Here is a 24,248-nt window from a genome sequence, read left to right as displayed (position 1 = left end):
CATATTTTTTTAACCACGTAAAGGATGATCTAATATTAAGGAATTTTATTATGTTTATTAATGTGGGCAGTAAATAATAAAAAGCTATTCAGAGAATGGTTTACAGATAACTTTAACTATTGGAGGTACTGGGACAACACAAAGCATAAATGCCCAGGTAAGAATCCGAACCCCTGCGAACACTATTTTGTAGTAATGCAGTTATTTTTCACGTAAATTTACAAATTTACTTATATCTGTTATTTTACATGAATATTTCTGTTTCATTTACAAAAGAAAAAATTGCATTGCTAAGTGGCTGTGGCGTTAGGAATTGTCGGAAGATGGCATTTTCTGGCGTATTTAGAAGTTTTTTTTTTTTTTTTTACCTCATCATCGCCTCATTTCAGCACCTTATACGTTGAAGAAATGGAGCATGACGGAGCGGTTGGTAAGTATTAATTATAAAATCAGTCGTTAAAACACATTTACTGCCATAAAATTCAGTGTTCTAAAACTGTTTTCACAAACCAAACACTACACCTCAGGCTATGTCTCGAGTTTTCCGCGCAATGGTGTGGACCATCAGCTGTACAAACAGCGGCTTCACGCAATAGCCATATAGCAATGTGTGCATGGCCACCCCCTGACTAAAACGTCGTCTCTCTGAAGAATGGACACATTTCCAGGGTTGCCAGCGTGTTACCAGGTTAAATACACTAGGTTTCACACAACCTGGATTTCTGAGCAAGCATGCTACAGGTTACATACTGTGAAAAGCGAATGTAAGTACACATTTAATCACCAGAGACAAGATTTTATGGTTTTATTTTTAGTCCTATTTCATTTATAAAACAAAAGATTCCAGTGTTATTAATTTATATTTTTACAAAAATGGTCTGTAATACTTACTCCACCAAAATAGTGATAAAATTAATATGTTGCATTTCTACGATAAAGTAATTTGTAATTTATTGGTCGAAAACAGATATACTCAGAACAATATAAAAAATTAGCTAATATTTGCGGTTTAAAAGTGATTCAATAAGAGATGCACAAAACAAATTCATTTTTCTGTTTCATGCACTAAAGTACAATTAATTACCAGAAATAACATTCCTGGAATTTCTTACATTAAAAGATTAATTTTTTACTGGTTGAATTAAGTTTTGGTTAAATGCTTCGTAATCCCAATATATAACTTTTATTTCGGGGCTATATGGTGTAAATAACTACAGTTAGATGTTATTCTGTGTTTTGACATGGTTTTTTGTGTTATTTCGGTTTTATCGTAATTCACCATATAATATTGTCCTTATTAATGATACCAAAACACACACTTCACTGGAAACCGTACGTATCATGCTTGCAAGATAACTGAGTGGTGCAATACTTATTTTTATTCTTAGTAATGTATATTCCCTGTAAATTAATTCGCGGGTAATTACCGTAGCAATAGTAGACTCAACGGAAAAAACATACTAGTTTCCTCGCTCGTATAAGCTTGTGACTGCTCATTTTTTCTTATATTTTTGCCCAGATTTGGTGGGCTGTGTAGCTGAAGGATAGAGGGAACGTGCACATGTGCGAACAGTGATAGGTAGAGGCATGTATTTTTCGCGAAAATATTTTGAAATGAGCTGGTAGTTAAAACACTGTAGCATCAATCTGTGTTTCGTGATTGGTCAAGATTTTATTCCGGTACACGTCTACTGTCAGCACACCAATCACAGTAATTCAGAGCGGAAGCAAGCGCGTCCTCAATTGGCTCAATCAAATAAGGCAACGGCTTCTTCTTGCAGACGGCCGCCAATCACAAAGAAGAAACAGCTGGTGTAGGCATACTCTACTACAGTCAAATGGGCGTTCAGGTTTTTTCGCGAAAATTACTTTGCCCATAGCGATAGGTAGAGACCTTTAAAATTCGCGGATTCATTTCGTGATATACTACAATTCAAATAATTATACCTTAGCGCTGCTTCTGCAATTGGTTCACTGTTAATCTGGAGTAATGAGGGCCAATTAGAGACCCTCGCTCAAAGAAGTGTCGATTCACAGACACCCGGTCGAGACGACTCACAAGTCAGCAGCCAATGAACAGGTGGCATTTGCCCGAGTGTGTAGAGTGTAGTAGAGTCTATCCTGGAGGTCATTGAATCCGCGAATTTTGCAGGTCTCTAGCGATAGGATATACCGTAAATGTGAAGTGAAACTAGTGCTGTCGATCGATATTTGTTTACGTCAAGGGTATATGGGAGCGCAGGGACAGATTGAAGAAGGACTTGTGTTGTCTCATCACTAGGGGACAGCTGCTTCCCTCCTTGTGATTAGCGGCCGTCTGCATTCAGGACGCGTTTGCTTCGGCACAGAATAATTATAATTGGTGAGCTGGCAGCAGACATGTACTTGACAAAAACTCGACCAGTCACAAATTTTAACTCTCTGTTAGTGTCCAAATCGTTTCACGAAAAATACATGCGCCTGTCCATCATTAGAAGCCTGGAATAAAATTTCTGTTTAATTTCACGAATTCAAACATGTTTAAATTTTGCTGCTTTTGTGAACGTACCATAGTTTCTCCGGAGGACTTGTGAGGCAAAGAGAAACACTCAGACGAAGGTGTATCTAATCAAGTACATCCTCAGTTTCCGACACCACACCAGCCAGCAGCCAATGAACAAATTACGTTTTCCCGAGTATGCAAAGTACAGAATGTCCATAAAATAATGCCCCAATTTCAATTTTATATTATAAAAGTTTAATTAGACTATTTACAACAAATCATACATCAAATTGAAGGTAAACTAACCAAGCCTTTCTGACAAATGTTCAATATCTACACCTTTTAGTTATACGGCACACATCCAACCTAAAGTCCAAATCTGACATAATTCGGTTAGCAAGTCCGGAGCAATGGAAGCAAATAGCCTCTTCAGTTCTGTGTCTCAACTCTGGGAAATCATTAAGTAGCGGTGGAACGTAGACACGATCTTTTATAAAGCTCAAATGAAAAAAAAAATCGCATGGCGTTATGTCAGGGGAACATGGAGGCCAGCGAAAAAGAGCTCCCTTGTCTTGACTCGCTTGTACCATCGACGGTTGTATTTGCAACTTGGGGGATCACAATTAAATTTGAAACTAAACGCAAGTTGAACTGAAATTACAGATTCTTTCTTAGCAAATTGCAGAACACAAAACGCTTTACGCTCAGTATTCGCTGTTTTGCGTAGGTGGCGCTGCCAGCGAGAAAACAACAAAGCAGTACTCACGTACGAGCATATCTAAAACTTATTGAGTTACTCTTCAATTGTGACCTTTAACCAACACACTACAACGCTTACAGTTCATACTATAAAAACTTATAACTGGGACATTATTTTGTGGACGTACTTTATTTTGGATCCTATCCTAGATGTAATCGAAATCCTGCTGTAATCTCATTAGTAGAGACTTGCAAAATTCGCGTATTCAATGACCTCCAGGATAGACTCTACTACACTCTACACACTCGGGCAAATGCCACCTGTTCATTGGCTGCTGACTTGTGAGTCGTCTCGACCGGGTGTCTGTGAATCGACACTTCTTTGAGCGAGGGTCTCTAATTGGCCCTCAGTCCTCCAGATTAACAGTGAACCAATTGCAGAAGCAGCGCTAAGGTATAATTATTTGAATTGTAGCATATCACGAAATGAATCCGCGAATTTTGCAGGTCTCTACTCATTAGGGCCATATATAGGGACTGGAAAAATTCGCGCTTCCAATGACCTCTGGGATCGACTCCAGTATTCTCTGCATACTTGAGCACATGCCACCTGCTCATTGGCTATTAACTTGTGAGACCTGTCAACTGGGATGCTTGTGATTCTATACTTCTTTCGTTGGAGGTTTTCCATTGGCTCAGAATCCTTAAGATAAACTCTGAGCCAATAATTACAGTAATAATATTAAGGTACGTGTGTTTTGAATTTTAGCACGATGCGAAATGAATCCACGTATTTTTCCAGTCTCGTAGCCATGTACTTTTCGCGAAACGTTTTCCGGACGAAAATTTGCAGTATTGTCTGTGATTCGTGGTTGGCTGGGTTTATGTCTACTGCCAGCATAACAATCATAGCCATCCAGTGCGGACGTAACCGCGTCCTGAATGGCCCGGCCAAATAGGGCGAGGGATTATTTTGCGGGCGGCCGTCAATCACAAGGAAACAATCACTATAACGTATTGCAGTCTACTAAGCAATTAGATTGTTTCGAGAAAGATACATGCCCCTAAGCATCGTGTTTTTTTATAGAGCTCCCGTCGTTGCCGCTGAAGGCGCCACTGGGCAACGTGACCTAATAATAGCCCGTCCTTAATACAACGCAAGGCATTATCTGAACTTCGAATGTTGATAACTTGTATTTTTTAAGCACTAACGTACACAAACCATGTTGAGTCTTGGAAAAGACACCATTTGTTTGTGAGATAAATCTCTCGTGTTTTAGAGTGATGGTTCTATTATTTCAAATCCTTTAAAGAAAATAAATTGAAGGACCACTTAAAAAAAAATTTACGGTCGTAAACTTCTGAAGTACCCATCTCTTAGCTTTGAAAGAGTCTCGTCTTGACTACCCACGGACGATTTAACCAGCTCCCGAACACCGCCCCCTTTACGACTCATTCTACCAGCTTCCTCCCCGCTTTTGGAGTGCTTTCAATGCGGCGTGAAGCTCATTTTCTGTTTCCACGCGTGGTCTAAAAAAAAAAACACTGCCCCATTTGATGGCGGCCACGAGTCGACGGCCCCATTATTCTTTCCCTTTTATCCTCATTTCTCGTCGCGTGTGACTCGTGCGAGAAGACGCACTTTCCACCCCTTGTTTCCTGTTTTAGAACAGTGCAGGGGGAGTGTTAGGGTCCTTGAATTCCATCCATGCAGCACTGTGATCTCTCTCGGAAAAAGTGAGGGCGGGGTGGGGGGAATAAAGGCGGGTTTTGTATTAAGTGATTTTATTTGTTATATTAGGTTTTCGACTCATTTCGATTAGTGTGTGTTTATTTCATTTCCATTTGTATCGTTTTAGATTATTTAGGTTATTTCATATTAATATGTTCAAGTAGATGACATTTCCACAACATTCAGTAACATTTATTTTTCTGCACCACGGTAGCTATACTGACTGATCAGCTATTATGTTGTGTCCTCACATTCCTGTATTGCACTTAAGAGAAAGGCGCCATATTGGTTAAAAACATACCATATTTTTTTTACGTTTAATATTTAAAAATTTCCTTCGTTAAGGGGGAGATCACACATTATGAGATTTTCAAAGAATCCTACATGGGTCTATTACAGTACAATGACAGTTGTGACCATTCCCAATTAATTTAATACTAAACTCCGATGACTTCACAGTGGACACTATTAAAATATCTAATTAATATTAACTTAATTTAAATAATATAAGGTTCAGAAAAAAACACGGGATGTAAAAACTGCTCAATATATCCGAATGGGATCTGTTTACGAAAAACATTTGAGAATACGCTGAGGGTGGATAATTAGTTCTGTTTCCGTCTTTATTTTTTTTAAATGTATTTTTAGAAAAGTGAAAATGGCTAAAAACACATATTTTCAGAAAAAAAAATACACATGTACCTCCCGGTAGAGATTCTTGAAAGCCCTCAAAATGACTTGCTTTATCTTCATTTCTCCGACATATAAGTTACGGTCACCGCTCAAATCTCATGGTTGCCCTATGCACGACGAGAAGACTTGGCGCTATTTTAGAGCTTTGCGTTTAGAGGCGACAATCGCATTAGAAGCACGAACGCGTGTCGCACTAATCATCCCGCTTCACTAACACTCATACACCTATGACTATACGTTCCCCATAAATTATGAAGATGCAACAGGTATATTTGTTGCAGCATATGTTAAAATTATTGAGTTGAACTTGGGTGGATTTAGTTCTGTAGTAAGTTATTTTAAAGACTATTATTGTTGAAAGTACTGGAAGTAGCGCAGGAGTTTATTTTGTGTGCACACATGTAGTTGCTCCGAGCTGACCACGTGTCCCCGCGTATCAGCTGTTGTGGTCGCGGAGCGGCTAGCGGATGCAGCTTGCGGTAAACACGATGAGTGATGGTCCGAGGAATGTTGTGTGATTCAGAGGCATCCCATTGGTGCGGTGCTGTGACCACAGCCCACGAGAACTCTTTGTGGACATGCCGCGTCTGAACTACACTCAGCGCTGTGAGGCCGCTATCGCACCATGTGGTGGGATCGGAGCCAGTTTCTGCTCTGCGATTTCTTCTGGACCAGTTGTTTACATGTTCGATTTTCATAAGTTTACTTAGTACTTTCTTGAAAGACCTGCATTGCACACTCTAAGAAAAGCTGTCGACTAAATAAAAAAACGCTGCTGAAGTTTTAACCGCAGCGGGATAAACGCATAGTATGCCACCAGCCTAACAGTATAATGTGCAGTTTGCGTTCGTAATATTTTATTCAAAAGTTGTTGTTACGAATGCAAACATTACCTTTAGATTACAACTACAATACGCTTTAGCTAATTTATAGAAGATTTTACAATAACTTTCAAAGTATAAAGTGCTAACTTACTAAGGGAGAAATGAATGTGATTTAGAACTTCAATCCCCACATGTTTTCCCATTCTTTAACCCCTGGTTTCTTTCACCCCTTCAGCTAACAATTAGTGTTATAAAAAACTTTCAAGCCAAATTTTTTGATACTACTCTTTAAAGGTATTAAAACTAAAAATGGTTTTAATATTTGTTCATATTAAAGGAGTTATCAAAAAAACCTTTGCCGTGTATACCTTTAAATATCCCATTATAACGAACCCGACTGAGACTATCCATCACTTTAGTTTATGTACCGTCTGAAAGTAATTAGTTATCGTATCCATAAGGAAATATGTTACACCACACACACACACACACGATATATATACATATTGTGTGTGTATATATATATATATATATATATATATATATAAAAGGTATGAATTCGACTTAAAATCTTCCTCGGCAGGTTTATCATGACAAAGCAAGTTGAAAACGTATATACGACATACGGTCTAAATTGCTTCCCGAGGCCGGTATACCTCTTTGAAGATGGAGTTGAACAAAATTTTTATTGTAAATGATAAATAAAGTATTTCACATGGAGCACTGAAATTCTGGATTATGTTCAATTTAATGAAATTCTACACCCACCGCGAATTTAGTTATTGCCAAAACAAACAAAAAAAATTTCAATGAAATTATTTTTCCGACAGCAACAAATTTCGCTGCGATTGCAGTCTGTAATTCGGTACTTCTTTGTTCAAGAGATTCTCATCTCCCCCAGTGTCCTCCGCTTAAACTGTGGGCCAGTAGCTGAATCGGCACGAAAATACAAGTATTTGAATTTTAGCCGCTCGAGAAATGAAGCAGTGGATTTATTCCCCGGTGTCTTACATAGTAAATTAGGGGCTTGTTGAATGACGAACGTTTTGCATTACAAGAGCGTGGGTAATAGAATGCCCGCTTGCCCGGCCCTGCTTGCCCGGCCCTGACAACGAGAAGACCGCGCGCGCCAGCTCAGAGGAGACGCCGCGCTAGAAGCACCAGCCAGCGCCAGCGTCGCGCTTATCACCCCGCGCTTCGCCACCGCAGACACGTCCCTGCGCCACGTAGCCCGAGAGATGCAGCGGTGTGCGGTGACCTTGTGTGTGTGGGGGGGGGGGAGGGGGAGGAGGGGGGTGCCCTCCCTCTTTGACTCCTACTATCGCGGATACTCGCAATGGCCCAGCGATCCACGGGCCGAGATGGCGAGGAGAGAGGGAGAGCCGTGCCTCGCTCGACTGGCCACGACGACCTCCTCAGAGTTCGCGGAGCTCTTGCCGTGACGCGTCTCCCCGGTCGGTGACCCTCCCCCCTTCCCTCTGCAGTGGGGAAACAACCCTCACAAACTATATATGATGTGCATAATTTTTTTAAATTTATTTATTATATGGTACAGTGGACCCGCCTCCCCCATGGAAGAGAGAGGTGTATAAAAAAATCCCTCCCTCCCGTTTCCTCTTTTTTTTCCCGTTGGGAGTTAGATACGCCCTTGGTCACAGGCTGGCTTACACAGTCGGGCGAGCATTTGATTAACCTGCATCCCCTCTCTCTCTCCCGCCCCCTCTTTTAGATATTACTTACCCGACTCTGTAAACGGCTCTAAAGCGGCGTTTACACCGGCACTACATTGTTGGCAACAAAAACGCCAATGTTGACAACATTAATGCTGGTAACATTTTGGCACCATAGAGCGAGGATCATCAAAGAAAACCAATGTTGGCAACATTGTTATACACGTGCAACCTTGTTGTTGACATACTGATCAGCATTTAGGTGTGCTTGAGGCTTCGCTTGGTAAGGTTGCGCGTGTAATATAGCCCTACTGACCTGCCACTTAGGATTCGGCCAGTTGGTGCATTGCTTGTTGTTTTTTTTTTTTCAGTTTTGCTTATAATAAACTCGAAATCTGAACTAGATATTCTTAAAACTACTTGATTAACTTCTTCCGGGCATACATAATCCACAGTGTTCAAGTTTCGGTCTCGCGTTAAATCTCGTCTAAAATACTTTCGGCGACTCTGGAGAGGACGAGCCCAAAATCGACTTTGACAGGTTAAGTAAACCCCCCCCCCCCCCCATCCATACCTCTGAAATTACTATTGCCGCCGCCGCTGCAAGAAGTGCATGTTCCTCATACAGCACCCTGAACTCAACTGTGTTATGACAATTTTTATAAGTTTTTAAAGCCCTGCGTTGCCAACATTGTTCAGTTTCTTGGCAACACAGTTGTCAACTGTTGCAAACAGTTTTGCGCGGCCTGGGACTTGCTCGATCAGGCAACGCCGCCGCAGAGCGAGCCGCAGCTGTGCCGTCGCCACAGGCGTCGCGGGCCTCGTGCTCCGACGGTCATAGCCGTGCTTCGAGCCGCGGGACTGCGCAGACGTGGTGCCGCCCACAGATCCTGTATTTACAAAGTAGGAAAACCAGGTTCCGATTTTGGTGATATAAAGAATATTGATTGGCTGTCACAGTATGATAATTTAGAAAAGAGAAAAAAAAACCGACTTGCTGTCGGGGCTCGAACCCGTACTTTGCTGAGGGCATAATAATCCCAGCGGAATCAGTTACAGCTGTGTTACTTATACCTGGCGCTCTGTGTGCCCGGTTCGTAGGTTAATTGCAGACTTCAGTTCACATTCGTCGCGTAGATGCATCATCCGTTATGTTGTTTGTTTCATTTAAGCAAACTGCAAATTGGAGAGGGAAAAAAACTGTTTCCCACGTCGCTGTTTTACACATCCCACGAACAAGAGAGCTTTTCTAGCGAGTAACATCGTTAACATTTTATTTAGTTTGATAGCTTTTATGTAGTTCCACCTTTACTGAGTAAAAATAAAACACTGAGAAATAGAAGGCTAGCCTAGGTTTATAAATACAAAATACTTTATTTTATTTCAGGGAATAGTGTGTGTCGAATGGCAGTTTAATGCCTCGCGCTAATTTCTCAAAAAGCTTGAAAAACACTGCAAGTTATGTGCAAGCCAAGAAGCTCCTCAACTGATGAATCAGAAACGTTGAAATGTTAATATATATTTTTTTTTTTTTTAAGTTGGAACAATGAATCTATGAAAATATGCAGAAATACCTCATATTTCATTTTTTCAAGAAAATATATCCAGACCACCTGTGTTTCGTGGTTGGCTGGGTTTATTTCAGGAACATGTCTACTGTCAGCACAATCAGTCACTGTCATCAAAAGCGGAATCAAACACATCCTTAATGGCCCTACCAAACAGGACAAAGACTTCTCTTGCAGACGGCCGCCAATTACAAGGGAACACGCTTGCGCGGGCAACTTTATTGCTGACTAATGAGCGATCAGTAGGGGCAGGCATTTTTCGCGAGAAAAAAATCTAAACGACCTTTAGACTGCAGTGTGGTATACCCACACCAGCGGTTTCTTTCTTGTATTGGGCGGCCGCCGGGCCATTCAGGACGCGTTTGTTTCCCTACTTTGTTATTTGATTGGTGTGTGGACAATACACGTGTTCCTGAAAGAAACTAGACCAATCATGGAACACAGACGATGTTACGGAGTCTCGAAATCTTTCCCCGAAAAATACCTGCCCCTACCAATATTACATCGAGTAGGGTAATATCTACATAACTCGGTCACATATTACTAAGTAACATTTATAGTGAAGCAGTATTATAGAAAATAACTAAAAGATTTTGCCATCTGTCGGTCCCCTCCACCCCTTCTCAAACCAACCAATTTCCTCCCACGGACGTTTAATGTTCCTTCTTGCCTGCGATGCACACACTTTTGCTTGTTAGCACGCGGCCACTCCAGACTCTGGTAAGTGCAACGACCTCTTACTTCGCTCGGCCATCTGGCAGCTGATTCGTGCTTGCTTTGTCGCGCTCGCACGCGCACGCCTGCATGGAAGCACAGTTCTGATCCTTCTCCTGAGTTGCAGTCGCCTTGTTTGGACGAAACAGTCACTTACAGTTCAACGTGCGATGGATAGAAAAAAAAATGTCTGCGACTCTTTCAGAGATCTCACCAGAGATGTGTAACATCTAACCTCGGTAACGAGATAATTTATGTGTTCTCATGTTGCAAATACACTTTCAATACGAAACTCATCTCATGTTGCAAATACACTTTCAATACGAAACTCAAGAAACTGTATTTAACGTGAATTTTATTTTTAAAATAATGCCGTAGGCCAAATTGTGTTTTCAACTAAATTTTTTTAGGCGAATCACACGTAATTTCCGCACCCACCACTAGGATTCACTACCGGAGCTGCTTGCTATGTCTACTATTGAATTATTTTATTTGCACATCGAAATTTTAAATTATATAATGAAACGGCTTCGATAAAAGCGAAAAAAACCTGAAAAAAAAATAAACCCCGGTTTTGAAACTGATTTTCGCTAAGGAATTTTTTTTAATATTGCACATCTTTTAAAAATTCATTAATCAGTTAATACTATAAAGTTTCCCTTTGTCTTTGTTAACTTTTATCGCGCCATCCGCCACAGATGGCAGCACCGTGGTTACAAATTTCTGTTCCACGCGACTTCCGTACCATTCCCGAAATTACTCCCACCAAATGCCGTATTCCGAGAGCTAAGATGTTACACATTAAAAAATAAAATCATATTATGTACGGCAATGCGAATAAAAAAAAGTAATGTGGCAGGATTCGTAAAAATAAATAAATAAATAAATGTAAACGTGCCACGAGTGTAAAATGTAATGTACTAATGCCCGCGTCACTCCATGCATTTGAACCGGATGTGTTGCCAGTTTCTACTTGGTGATTTCTCCCAGATCGGTTGTTAACATTTTAGATTTTTACACATTTACTAAGTGCATTATTGAGAGACCATCATTGTTAACTCTAAGGAAATCGTTCTAAATAATGTCCAGCAAAAAAAAAAAAAACACTGCGGAAGTTTTAGCCGTAGCGATAGAAACACACAGAGTTGCAACGTCCTTACAGTGCAGTGTTCTCAGCTACTTTGAACATTTTTCAAAAAACACTTCTAGCAGTCACCCTTTATATTATTTTTATTATTATTTATATATTTATATATTTTATTATTTATATTATTTATATTTATTATACTAATTCTAAAATTTAGACTTAAACGTAGTCCTTCATCACATTTGACCAGCTGAAAACATATTATTAAAAGATAGTTTCTTGACTGAAGAGAAAAACACGGCGAGAATACAAGAGTGTTAAGATCTACAGGAATGCACTGTATATAATTATTCGGTTTAAGATTTCTGGTAATGAGGGGGTTAACAACCCCCCCCCCCTTCCCCACTCCGCCAACGCCACTGATGTGAGTAACCACGACGCGAAAAGCAAAACTTTTATGAATACTTGACTGATTTTTTTAATAGAAAAAAACGTAGCATAAACCTGGCAACATCATTTGCAACGAAAGACAGAATGGAACGCTCATTTTGTAAAACATCTGTAGAAATCGTCTTACATACATAGAAATAAAGCAATGCAAAAATGCAATAACTCAATGGCGTCGGTCCACGGAAAGCAACTAATACGATAAAATAATTTCCCCTACTTAAAAGTAGATAAAATATTTAGTTATTGACTGAAAATGTTTTTTTACAACATGTTTTTCTTTTCGTGAACATTTTATTTCTTTAGTATTTTATCATTTCGGTGCTTTCAATGATTTTTTAATCGCATATTGCTTAAAGTTGAGATAATACTTAGCTCGACTGTGACACGAATCCTTCGCTTGTATAAGCTCATTATAATATTATCTCGATATTTCCTCAATCGGACTCTGGGATGACCAGTGTGGCAATCCCGTGGGAATGTAAAAAAAAAATAACAAATCCATCGAGAAATGCATGTTATAGTCCATCCACGGTAACCTCCTACTTTTCTGAAGCCCTGCTTTTCACCGGATCTACTTTAATGTCACTATGTATCCTTCCGCCGTATGTAAACAAAAACATTGCCATGTGACAAATGTCAAATGGTTTGTTTACAATCACCAGCTGTCAAAACAATGTGTGTATGTATGTATATATATATATATATAAGTAATTTGAATATGATCTAAGTATACATGTATATGTTCATAACATTATTTATGATACCCAATGGTAAAAATATTAAAAAATAAGTTTGTTAGCTAAAGAAATAACATATAATTTAAAGTAAATTTTTAGGAGAATATATAAATTTACAACATTTATGTAAGCAATAAATATAATCATTTAGTACAGTTCAACACAGTTTTCTGCATCTGAAAAAAAAAGTATTGTAAATTATACATATGGCTGTCCATCTAAGCAATCTGGAAAAGACTAAGGATTGAAGGTTTAATAAAATTAACAAATTCAGATGAAAACATTTAAAAATGAATTTTCTTCTTTTATTTAATAAACCCCTACCATTTTGCCGGTTAAGGCCACAAATAAAAATATGGTTATATACATTTTCCTGAGTATACTTATTAGACAAAATCATAATTTTATGAACAGTAAAATTGTGGTGAAGAATTGACAGTAATTTCTATACCACTTATATGCATTATTTATTTGTGGCCCTGGATGGGGACTGGCTTTTTGTTTTCCAAGTAAGTTCACTGAAAAATGAAGACACACAACAAAATAAAATGTTTCACATACACCTATACGAATCCAGAAATGAAATTTATTATTAATTTCATAATACGTGTAATATAAAGTTAATACATAAAGTTCCAGTAATCAACATACTTAATGGGAATGCATAAAAGAAAAAAAAATGTTTCAAACCCCAATACTTACAGTTGCCCAGGTGTTTATTACATACAGACCTCAATAAGAACACCCGGGTAAATCATCAAGAGGAACTGCCAGTACTTCACTGTCTCCATCTACTTGCTGTGTCGTAACCTCAAATTCTTCGCTGTCACTGTCTTCACTTGAACTATCCTCGCCGAGGTGGATGATGAGTGGAGGAATGGTGCCGCTGTCTATGTGGACTTCTCTCTCCCAGTCTGCTTGAATTAGCTTCTCCACGTGATCCACACACCTCGCCCATCTAAAAAAATTAATGTATACAGTAAAACCTCTATATAAATGACCTGTTTATAGCAAAAACCACTCTATAACAAAATATGTTTGTTTCTGTCAAAACGGCATAGTAAACAATGCATGGCATGCTCTTTATTACATACAATTTTGAACTCACTCCACAAGAAACTATTTTTAAACACAACAAAACTCATTTAATGTGTTTTCCTCAACTATCAAAGCTATTATTTAATACTTGAAGTAACATGTTTTGTTTTATGTTATCTGAAAAAAAAAATTATAGTGGTTTATTCAAGATATAATAAAGCTGTAAATATTATATATGTTATCAATAAAGGCTTAGAATGCATATGATAAAATATTTATTTCATAATTTTTGTGTTTGTTTTTGGTTAAAATTTGTCCCAGACAAAAACAGTGAGATATAGCGAAAATTTAATTTTTTGAATAGTTTTGATGATTTACTGTATATGTATTTCACTATAATAACATAACTTTTGAAAATACTAATGTGCAAGAACTACATGTGTAAATACCTATTCAAGTTCGCTAGATGAAAATATTCAAAATTCTCTACGTTGAAATTTTATCTGAATATTGAAATCTGCCTACAGCACTGAACCCACCATAACTTTAAAGTCATTGACACAAGATTAAGCATAACAGAAAGTAATATCACAATTACTAATAAATACAAAACTATTTATGGAAATGAAACAATTGCAAATGGACTGCAATTACAAAAAAAAACCTTGCAAATAAGTCACCACTGTTAGATCTAGAAACTACACAGATATGTATGAATCACATGGGAATAAAATTACAAACACAAACACAAACACGAACACAAACACATACATGCAACACATTTTCAAAACGACAACTACACAAATTCAAACCACTTATTTTTACCAATTGTTTTAAAACTGTATTACTGGTATATGAATATACACAAAATCATAATCACACTATACACACACTAGCACACAAAGTTATCAAAAGGAATGGTAGGACCAGGCTGCTAGGCAACAATACTTACGTATTATGTAAAAATGTATGGTAAGGGTTTTGCTGAAGCTTGAGGAATGTTCTACAGGAAAATAAAACAATTTCTACTTCAAAAGGAATACCCCATTGGTCATGCAACATAAAAATACCTCTCTGGTGTGGAAGCATCAAGAGCCTCTTTCCAGATGGCTGCAACTGCATCATTGTCAAATCTCTTGGCCCGCCCCACGTTACTATTGTAATGGTGTTTACATTGAGCCCAAACTAGTTCGATTGCATTATAGTGGCAGTGATAGGGTGGGAGTCGTAGAATTTCGTGGCCATAGTTACGAGCCAACTCGTCTACCTCATATCTGAAAAGTGTGTTAGAACAAGGTGTATACGTAATTTTTTGCAACTATCTCACTTTTAAAGAAATGCTGTAAAAAAAACGAAATAATATACCGTATTCGGGGCTTGTTTTGTTTAGCTATTCTCAGCAGCTCCACTTTCAACAAATTATTTTCATGTTTTATCCCATTCTTCTCCAGCCACGCGATCAGTGCAGCCTTGGTCCAGTTCGTTGTAGGTGTTTTCTCAACCTACGTTGTGCCAACATTTAAATAAATACTCAAGTAGCTGATAAGAATTCATGACAGTAGAACCCTGTTACAATTTTACTGCTTATAAAGTTTTCCTGCCTATAATGTATTATTTTTCAAGTCCAATATTTTCCCTATAAGGACAATGTATTTAATTCCTGGATATAATGTTTCACAAATTATGCGTTTCGTGCTTGTAATGTTCACTTCATAAAATTTTAGAAGACGAAAAAAATTAAAAGCCTTTGTCTATACTGTCTATGTATATGTGTATGTTAGCAGTTAACTGCCTGTTGACACCCTTGGAAAACAAATAAATTCATAAATTTTTAGCCATTCTGTGTGTTTTCAAATGTATTCACTTAAATCACATGTTCAAGTGGCAAAAGAACTGGACTTAAGCATTTCCACTGTAAACACTGTCGTGAATTATGACAATTATACAGAAATGAGACAATTTTACAGCAATGAGACAATGTGTAAGTAAAGACAAAGCAGATAGAAGCTGGAAGCACCATGATGTTAAAGAAAAATTGTTTTTGGCTTGCTACAAGCAAATTGGAGCATCAAATATATCTTTATGCAGCTTGTTGAGTCCATTGGCAATAAATCCACACTAAAAAGTACTAAATTGAATTTCCTGCTTATGTTTTTTTTTCTTGTAGCCCCTTAAAAACAAATTATAACAGGGTTCTACTGTACTTATGCAAAGCAAACATGTGTTTTGGCATATTGTCGTAATGAATTTCTAAATTTAACAAAGCATGTTAGTTAAGTGACTAGAAATTTTTTTGAAAATATTATTTTAATTTATTAAGTAGGGCAACAGAGCATTCATAAAGTGGGTCCTTTTACCAAACAAGTAATTATGTCATTTTCAAATGCTGTTTGCAATAAAAAAATTTTATTTGGTATTTCAAACCCTCTACTAAATTAGTTTGCACTACAATGTAATTCAATTACATTATATATATATATATATATATATATATATATATATATATATATCTGTGTGTGTATTCAATTTCAGCTCAAACATTATAGTTTATAAAAATGTAGTGTCGGCATACTATTAAGATAACAATTATTGCTGGCAAAATGTATTAGTCTCGAATATTCGTACTTATACACAATAATAAACACATGTAAATTTTTCACATTACAATTTGAGCAATAAAAAGACACTGCTTTACCATTGCACATACCTGGGTGCTGTGATATGAAGCATTGTCCATTATGATGACACTGGGTTCCTCAAGATGCACCAACATGTCTTCAAACCACATCAAGAAAGTTTCCCCATTCATCTCGCCATGGTAGTCTGCAGTCTTCTGACCTGAAACAAAAAGTAATCCTGCTCCTGGCACAAAGCCAGTGCGCCCTCCAGCATTAACAACAATAAACCTTTTACCATCTCCAACAGTACGTCTCTTCGCAGATTGTAGACTCTTGTCCTGCCATGACTTTGATACAGTTCCTGAAAAATATATGAAATGGAAATGAAATACTTTGTATTGGACCACAGAACAAATTTTCAAATAAATTAATGCCTTGCCTCTCTGGAAAATCCATGTTTCATGAACAAATATGAAATTGGCACCTCTTTCTTTTTCTTCTTTATACTTTCTCAAGAAATCTATTCGCTGCAATACTATGTTTTCATTCTCTATCAAAGCTTTTCGTCCATCAACAGTTGTCCATGAAAATCCCATCTTCTTTAACAATTTATGAAGACTTGATCTTCCACCATAATAATCTATTTGTCTTTCCCTGATTTCTTTCAAAATGGTGTCGACTGTAACATTCAAACCTGTAAATTTATTGCATACATTAACAATACATGAAATAACAGAGGTACACAAAACTAAGCGAAACCACAACCCCGTAGAAGATAATTTAAGTGCACAATTTACATTTATTAAATAGTTTTAATAAACTTACATTTCAAAAATACTTTTAAATTAATTTAAATTTTGTAGTTTGCTTAGAGGAATTCTACATTGCAGTATTTTTGTCTGCAATGATATGACGATTATATTGCGCGTTTGTATTGAAGTTGTGTAAAACATTAGTATTTCAGCATTCAATTTAGCAATCAATAAGTTACAAGCTCTACACTGTGTTGTAGGTAAATGTTTTGTATCGTGTATCCCATGTGATCCCTAGATCTTTATGCATGAACCTGTACATCCTATTGATCGTGTGGTGCATGCTTTTTTTCATTTATTCAGATCAAAGATCCTGAACATAATCAAATATTGTGGTATAGCAAGAATAATTATCATAAGTTTAATAAAACATATATATTTTCATTATTATTCAACTTTAAATCATAACTCATTACTACATCACAGGTTTTTAGTTTTGGTTTTGTACAGGATTTTTAAACGTAATAAATTAGAAAAGCAAGCATCATCAATCACAGGATCAATATTTGCAGGATCATGCGATCAGGATCAATGTATCGAATCGGATACGCGATACTAAACTTTTACTGTTTTATAACCTTCTGTTACTTCATACACTAACACACAGTTTGTCTGGCTAAGTTGTGTTTTCATATGATACTTCATTACAATGAAGTAGGCCTATTGTTTATAAAATAACAATACCCCTATATTTTCTAAAGGGTTAGGCAGGGCATGACACTATTTTGCAATAGAATATATATTGTACTGGACCCTGCCACACAGTACAATTTAGCCAATTAAGTATCCCAATTTTTTTTTTAATAACCATGCTTGCTTAGACCACAACTCACTAATTTGTAACCAATTACTGCTAAAGCGCACAACTGGATATTATTGATACTGGAAATAGTCATTATTTAACCTTCTGATACATCATAAAAGTTGAGGTTATTTAATATGTATACTGTGTATAACGATATAAACATTACTTGTAGTTTTAGAATGTAACAATTTTCTTTCTATCTTTAACCTAACCTTAAAAGGACGTGTACCTATTTCATATGTTGCACAATATTCTATATATCAATACCATATCAATAAAGAAACCTAACAAACCACCCAAAAATGTTAAGTATTTTTAAAGGACAGATGATATCGGAAAAAAACTGAACCGGTCAATCTGCATATGGATATATGAAATGAATACAATTAAGTAGGGCCTACCCCAGTGATATTGAAACTACTCTTCAGTATCAAATTTTTACCTTCAGCGTACATCCTGTAAATTGCATTCCTGATTGCATTTACTGTGAAATCGTCGACTGTGTCAAGTGACTTTCCTTCCTGTGGCCTTTTTTTCCTCTTTTTTCCTGGTGTTGAAACTTCTTCAATGTCTTTCTTGTAGTACCTAACCAAAAAAAAAAAAAATTTGTCATAACACTTCCGGGGACCCGTTCACAATACGCAGTTAGGCAGTGTTCCAAATATGGCATTTTGTCACAAATATTTGCTTTGTGGTCACTAAATGGAAACATGACAGACTTTGTCCACGAAATTAATGAAGTGTTTTTTTATTTATTTTGTGATCTCCCAAACAGATGAAAAACTAATTAAATGCAAATTATAAAATCACTCCCTTATGTTATAGTTAAACCTATCATAAAGTTTATAAACATCGTTATAAACAAACGTGTATCACACCCATAAAAATACTTGAAAGTGCCTATATTGTTATTGTTAGGACCTGAGTAGGCCTAATATGATTTTAGGTTAACTTTTCAACAGAGACGCCACATGGCGGTGTTGTCTCACACCAAAAAATATAAATTGGAAATAAAACACAAAAAAACTCGTGAGTTAAAACACAGGCCGACAATACTTAGGACACAGTCGATATTTTTTTTACGTGCATGAATACGAAAAAAGCCTACTTACTTGAGAACAGTTGACTTTGCGATGTTGAGAAGAAACGCGGTCGTCTGCGTAACGTCACATTTCTTCAAGTCGCCTTTTCTAATTAAAACATATAAGTTCTGAGCGACGTTAATGATGTCCATCTGACGCTGCGACGAAGTAGCTTTCCCCATCCCGGAACCAATTACCATTACAGCAATCACAAGAACCACACAAAATATCAAAACGATAACAAATTCCATCATTACAATAGTAGATAATAAATAATATAACAAAGTTAAAATACACAATATTAACACAAAATCCTGAAACACAAACTGTACGTTATTTCACGGTCAGTAATATATTAAAACACACTGCAATATGGCGTACAGACTGCAGACTGCAGACAAACGGCTGAAAGAGAAAACAAACAAGTGACTATTAACATTATTAATGCGCGACCACGGTTTCGGCACGTAATATTTTTTTACCGTTAACATAACGTTTTTATTTCACCAGAGATTTAAAAAAATGTTCAAACTTAACAAATACCCAAACAAATTCTTAAATACACGCGGAAAGTCAAAAAATATATTTTTTGGCTATGGAACTATTTCGTTCTAATCATTGCCAACACACCACTTCTCTCACTGTTTCATTTACACACATGCGAGATCATTAATATTAATAATATTGTACATAGATAGTTACTTTTTTTGTAAAATTTTATTTAACATCATTATACGGTAATTTAGTGTTAATGCATGTTTAATATGCATATGATGGAAAGTATTTTTGCAAACGAACCAAACATGCTGCATCCTGGTGTGTTTTTTCAAAGGTTCGTTTAAAAAAGTAGGAGGTTACCGTGGATGGACTATACTTAATAATGCGTACATATTATCCGGGGAAGTTAATTAATGAAGACATTTCCACGAACAGCTGAGAACGGAACACGTTGTCAAGAAAGGGTGCGGTGAGTTCGGCCCCAGCGCAGCATTGCCACTTTTAAACGGCTCATGGTTAAAACTGCCCCGAAAAGCAGTGTTGTCAAATTAATCATTTTTACGTAGTACAACACTCTTTAGCAGAGAAGTAGGTACTTGTTTTAACGGACGGTTAAGAAAATTACATGGGTGTCATATTTATTTAATGGGGAAAAAACGCTAATTTATTACTTAAATTTGAGGGTTATTTTTAAATTAAACTTGAAAATCATTATATTTGAGGCATCGGCCGTATTATTTAACCGGGTCCAGCGGACATGTGATACGGGGACTTGGCAACACTGTTTTCTTTCTCCTAACCTAAGTTATTCTAAGCGTGTTTGTGAGGGGTCCGGGTCATGTCTCAGACATGATGGTGCGGCGGAGCTGCTGACCAGTCGCGGCAGCAATATTGACGCCGTGGCCCTAGCCAAAAAAAGGTACCTGCCGAAGCCCGGGTAAAACCTGCGTCGACACAGGGTTGGTTCGTGCGGGTATCAGGCAACACTGGCAACGATGTCGCGCCGGCGACTTGTAGAGCTGTTCCGCGAGCGCCTCGTTGCACCCGCGTCGCTTGCGCAATGTCACCAGCCCGCCTGCATGCCTAGCAACCCGCCCGCGCGCTGTTTCCCCACGCCGCTGACCCACTTGCACGGTGCACCAGTAGTCCTGCCCCCGTACACTGCTCACGCGCGCCTCTGCGCGCCACGCCCCCAACTAGCGTCGGTGGGGCTCTAAGCGGTGGCCCTATTATTGTATGCTGGGATATTAAAAACAAATGCTTTATATAGTTGAGACAAGCGTACCATGAAGCACACATATCAGCCTACTCCATTGAGATGTGTATCAAATATAAAATGTTAGTGTAACAATAGAGTAACATTTGAAATACAGTTACAAACTTCTAACACGCCTTAGTTATTATTAAAGTGGCGCATTACGAATAACTATGCTATAATATTACTGAAAAAAAAAAAAGCTTACATCTCAGAAAGTTTAGCTCTAAACGAAAAACTGTCAATTCCCCCCCCCCCCTTTTTTTTTGGAAATCCAAGTTTGCGTTACTGGGAATCTGTTTGAAAATATTTTTAAGTTTGTACGTATGCCCTTTCGAAAAACCTTTTTTTAAATGTGTAAATTAATTTTAAAAACCTTTGGTATTTTGTCTTTTTATGTATACATATGGTAATACGCCCGAAAGGTCTTTTTTTTGCAGATTTCTTTTTTTTTTTTGTAGTTACGCCCTTCTGAATTTTTATATTATTTTCTTCTTTTGTGGTCACTTAATTTCTTGCTGCTAAAATTACTGGTAAATAGCACATATCAACTTTATATATATTAATTTTTGTCAAATATATATATTTCATTTGCATAGTATTAAAAGAAATTGAATTTTTAATAAACATTTCGTGTATATTAAATTAAAATGTGTGTTTTATTCACTTATCCAACGGGAGCCTAGGCGCCTTATAACCTCCTGTGTCTGGAATTTTTCATACCTAAAAACGTCCTGAAAACACTCGTCTCAACCTTAATCATAGAACGAAAAAACTTACAGACAAGGGCAATGGCTCTTAAATGCTGTTTGTAATAGGACACTATCAAAGTATCTTGAGCGGTTTGTAAATGGCGCGTTAACACCTGGAATTCTACACGTCGTTCGGCGACCAGCCATGTCGCTGCCTTCAGGTCCTGATCATACTGTTAAATTATTGTCTCCAACTATATTCGACAATAGAGTTGGAGGGCTAATATTAGATTAATAATAGCTTCCAATTTTATCCATCAAATAAAGTTGGACAGATAACCTCATAGGCTATATGTTTTAAATAATGTCACACTATTGGTCTGAGCTAACGCATTTTTTTTTAAATTTTTAATCTCAATTCGAATTTAAATAAATCATCACAGTGCTTGGTGGAACTGTTTAACTTGTTACGATTTTTGTGCAATTTTTAAAGTTTTCAAAACATCCACATTAATACTAGTTTCATAGTAAATTTTACGTTTTGTGATTTTTTAAATTATATATATACATTTTTTTCACATAAAATTATTTGGCATACGACATTCATATATATTTTTTTTTTAGTTATTTATCATTTATAACCTCTTTAATCGCCTATATGTTCTTCCCCATTTCAAAGGTTCGTTGTGGCGGAATCGGACACTATTTCCGTTTTAACTGGAAACAATTGATAACGATTGGTTGATTCCGTCCAACATCCAAAATAATTTAGGATCCGTCATATGTGCAAAATGTGTTACGGAAACTCAAGTCATCCATCCCGTTAAACAAACATGGCTGCGCTATTGACATTTTCGGTGACGCCTTAACACTCCAACATCATTTGACCAAACATATTGGAAGGTGTTGGAAGCGAGAGTTTTGACAGTGTGAAAGGGCTTTACTGTGCGCGCGCTTCTTTGCCTGCAGCAACCACCCGCGGATATGCTTCCAGAACCCTCACCTGCCGCAGACAAGTCCCAAGGGGGCGTCTCTTCATCGAACAACTCGACGCGAATGAGGGCTTTAACAACGCGTGGGCTACGTCCAGGTCTTTAGACACGGATTATAAGTAGAGACCCGTGAATTTCGCGAATTCGATTACCTCCAGGATAGACTCCAATATCTTCTACACACTCGGGCAAATGCCAACTGTTCATTGGCTGTTGACTTGTGAGTCGTCTCGACTGGGTGGCCTGTGATTCGACATTTCTATGAGTGAGGGTCTTTAATTGGCCCTCAGTCCTCCAGATTAACAGATAACCAATGACAGAAGCAGCACTAAGGTATAATTATTTGAATTTTAGCATAACACGAAATGAATCCGCGAAATTCACGGGTCTCTAACGATAAGTGACGAAACCAGCAAGGAGCATTTGCTCGGGAAACGGATGGCACCCCAATGAAGACACCCAACGACCCGCGGAAACGTTCGCCACTTTCGCCCACTCACGGGAAATTCGAGTTTGGCCCCACCGATAAGCGAACCTGGATCCCCTGTGACCACCAATAAGTAGAGACCTGCAAAATTCGCGGATTCATTCGGTGACAGGCTATAATTCAAACACATATAACTCTTAGATAATTTTGCTATTGGCTTACTGTTCATCAGGACGAATCTCAACCAGTTATAAACCTTCAACCAAAGAAGGATGGAATCACAGACAAACCAGCTGAGACGACTTACAAGTTGGTAGCCAATGTACTTGCGTTATTTGCCTGAGTGTAGAGGGGTATGTGCAGTCTATCCTTAAGGCCATCGAAACCGCGAATTTTGTAGGTCTCTACCAATAAGTAGAGGCAGGCATTTTTCGCGAGAGAAAAAAAACCGAACGCCTATTAGACTGCAACAAGCTATACCCGTACCAACGGTTTCTTCCTTGTGATTGGCGGCCGTCTGCAAGAAACTCCATGCCTTATTTAACTCGGCAACTCAGGACGCTTTTGCTTCCGCACTGAATTACTGTGACTGGTGTTGTAACAGCAGACATGTCCCTGAAATAAACTCACCCAATCACGGAACACAGACGATACTACTGTGTTTTAACTTACATTTTCTCTCGGAATCTTTTTCGCGAAAAATGCATTCCCCTACCAATAGGATTTTTTTTTTTTTTGGTCTTGCACAGTTCTGCTTTGTTGAATTAGTTTTCTGTTTGTTTCATATTCTTATTTCACCTGCACAGTGATATTCTTGTGATTAACATTAGCCCAGATCCTGTTATACCTCTTCTGTAGTATCCATGGAGATTTATCACTGTTTAATGCTTTGTAGACATTGCTTAAGAAGCAATTTTTGACACTGCAAATCTTAAGGGAAAACTAACACAAACAAAAACCTCATGTTTGAGATTAGATTATAAAATGAAATTGTTTGTTACTTAATTTATTGTTTTTTTTTGTGTTACTATTAGTATTTTGTTAGGATGTAACATTTTAAATTACACTTCCACTGTTTCATTTTTGGTGTGTAACATTTTAGCTCGCGCTATATAGCATTTGGTGAGAATAATTTCGTGAATGCGACGGAATTCAAAGAACGGAAATGTGCAACAACAATGGTGCTGCCATCTGTGGCGGTTGACGAGAAACAAAGTTCACAAGTACAAAGGGAAACTTTGTAGTATTGTTTAATAAATTGGAATAAAATTCATTGTCGAAAATTAGGTCCAAAACCGGGGTTTAATATTTATTCAAGTCTTTTTCGCTTCGATTGGAGCTGTTCCAGTATGTAATTTAAAATTTCGCTCTGT

At 37.5% G+C, this 24,248-nt stretch overlaps 2 protein-coding genes across 10 annotated transcripts in view; one reads left to right on the top strand and one right to left on the bottom strand.

Annotated features, from left to right (window-relative positions):
• The window catches only part of LOC134535968 (dual specificity tyrosine-phosphorylation-regulated kinase 2), a 574,108-nt gene that overhangs the window by 303,401 nt on the left and 246,459 nt on the right, over nucleotides 1-24,248 (top strand). The window lies entirely within an intron of this gene.
• Nucleotides 12,608-19,858, bottom strand: LOC134535938 (uncharacterized). 8 transcript variants are annotated; one of them, XM_063375393.1, is made up of 7 exons: nucleotides 19,042-19,854; nucleotides 18,372-18,514; nucleotides 16,752-17,006; nucleotides 16,608-16,673; nucleotides 16,402-16,532; nucleotides 15,060-15,196; nucleotides 12,608-13,614 (listed from the first exon to the last, which is right to left on the bottom strand). In XM_063375393.1, exons 1-7 carry the CDS (start codon nucleotides 19,263-19,265, stop codon nucleotides 13,389-13,391), a joined length of 1,182 nt encoding a protein of 393 aa, XP_063231463.1. In that variant the 5' UTR covers nucleotides 19,266-19,854; the 3' UTR covers nucleotides 12,608-13,388. The 8 variants fall into 8 exon arrangements, with proteins under 8 accessions (XP_063231463.1, XP_063231442.1, XP_063231433.1 ...); XM_063375402.1 differs by lacking the exon at nucleotides 12,608-13,614 and adding an exon at nucleotides 13,981-14,968; XM_063375372.1 differs by having other exon boundaries at nucleotides 16,402-16,673; nucleotides 19,042-19,858.

Source organism: Bacillus rossius, chromosome 1, assembly GCF_032445375.1.
Source record: "Bacillus rossius redtenbacheri isolate Brsri chromosome 1, Brsri_v3, whole genome shotgun sequence".
Classification (NCBI taxonomy): Eukaryota; Metazoa; Arthropoda; class Insecta; order Phasmatodea; family Bacillidae; genus Bacillus; species Bacillus rossius.
Note: the sequence above shows the minus strand (reverse complement) of the source record. Positions and strands in the feature narration are given on the sequence as shown.

Coding starts and splice junctions, on each gene's coding strand:
- LOC134535938 (XM_063375344.1), bottom strand. CDS start 19,265: ATGATGGAATTTGTTATCGTTTTGATATTTTGTGTGGTTCTTGTGATT. Junction 17,007..18,371: donor TTACAGGATGTACGCTGAAG/GTAAAAATTTGA, acceptor ATAAATTTACAG/GTTTGAATGTTACAGTCGAC. Junction 15,197..16,401: donor CTTCATATCACAGCACCCAG/GTATGTGCAATG, acceptor GGCACAACGTAG/GTTGAGAAAACACCTACAAC.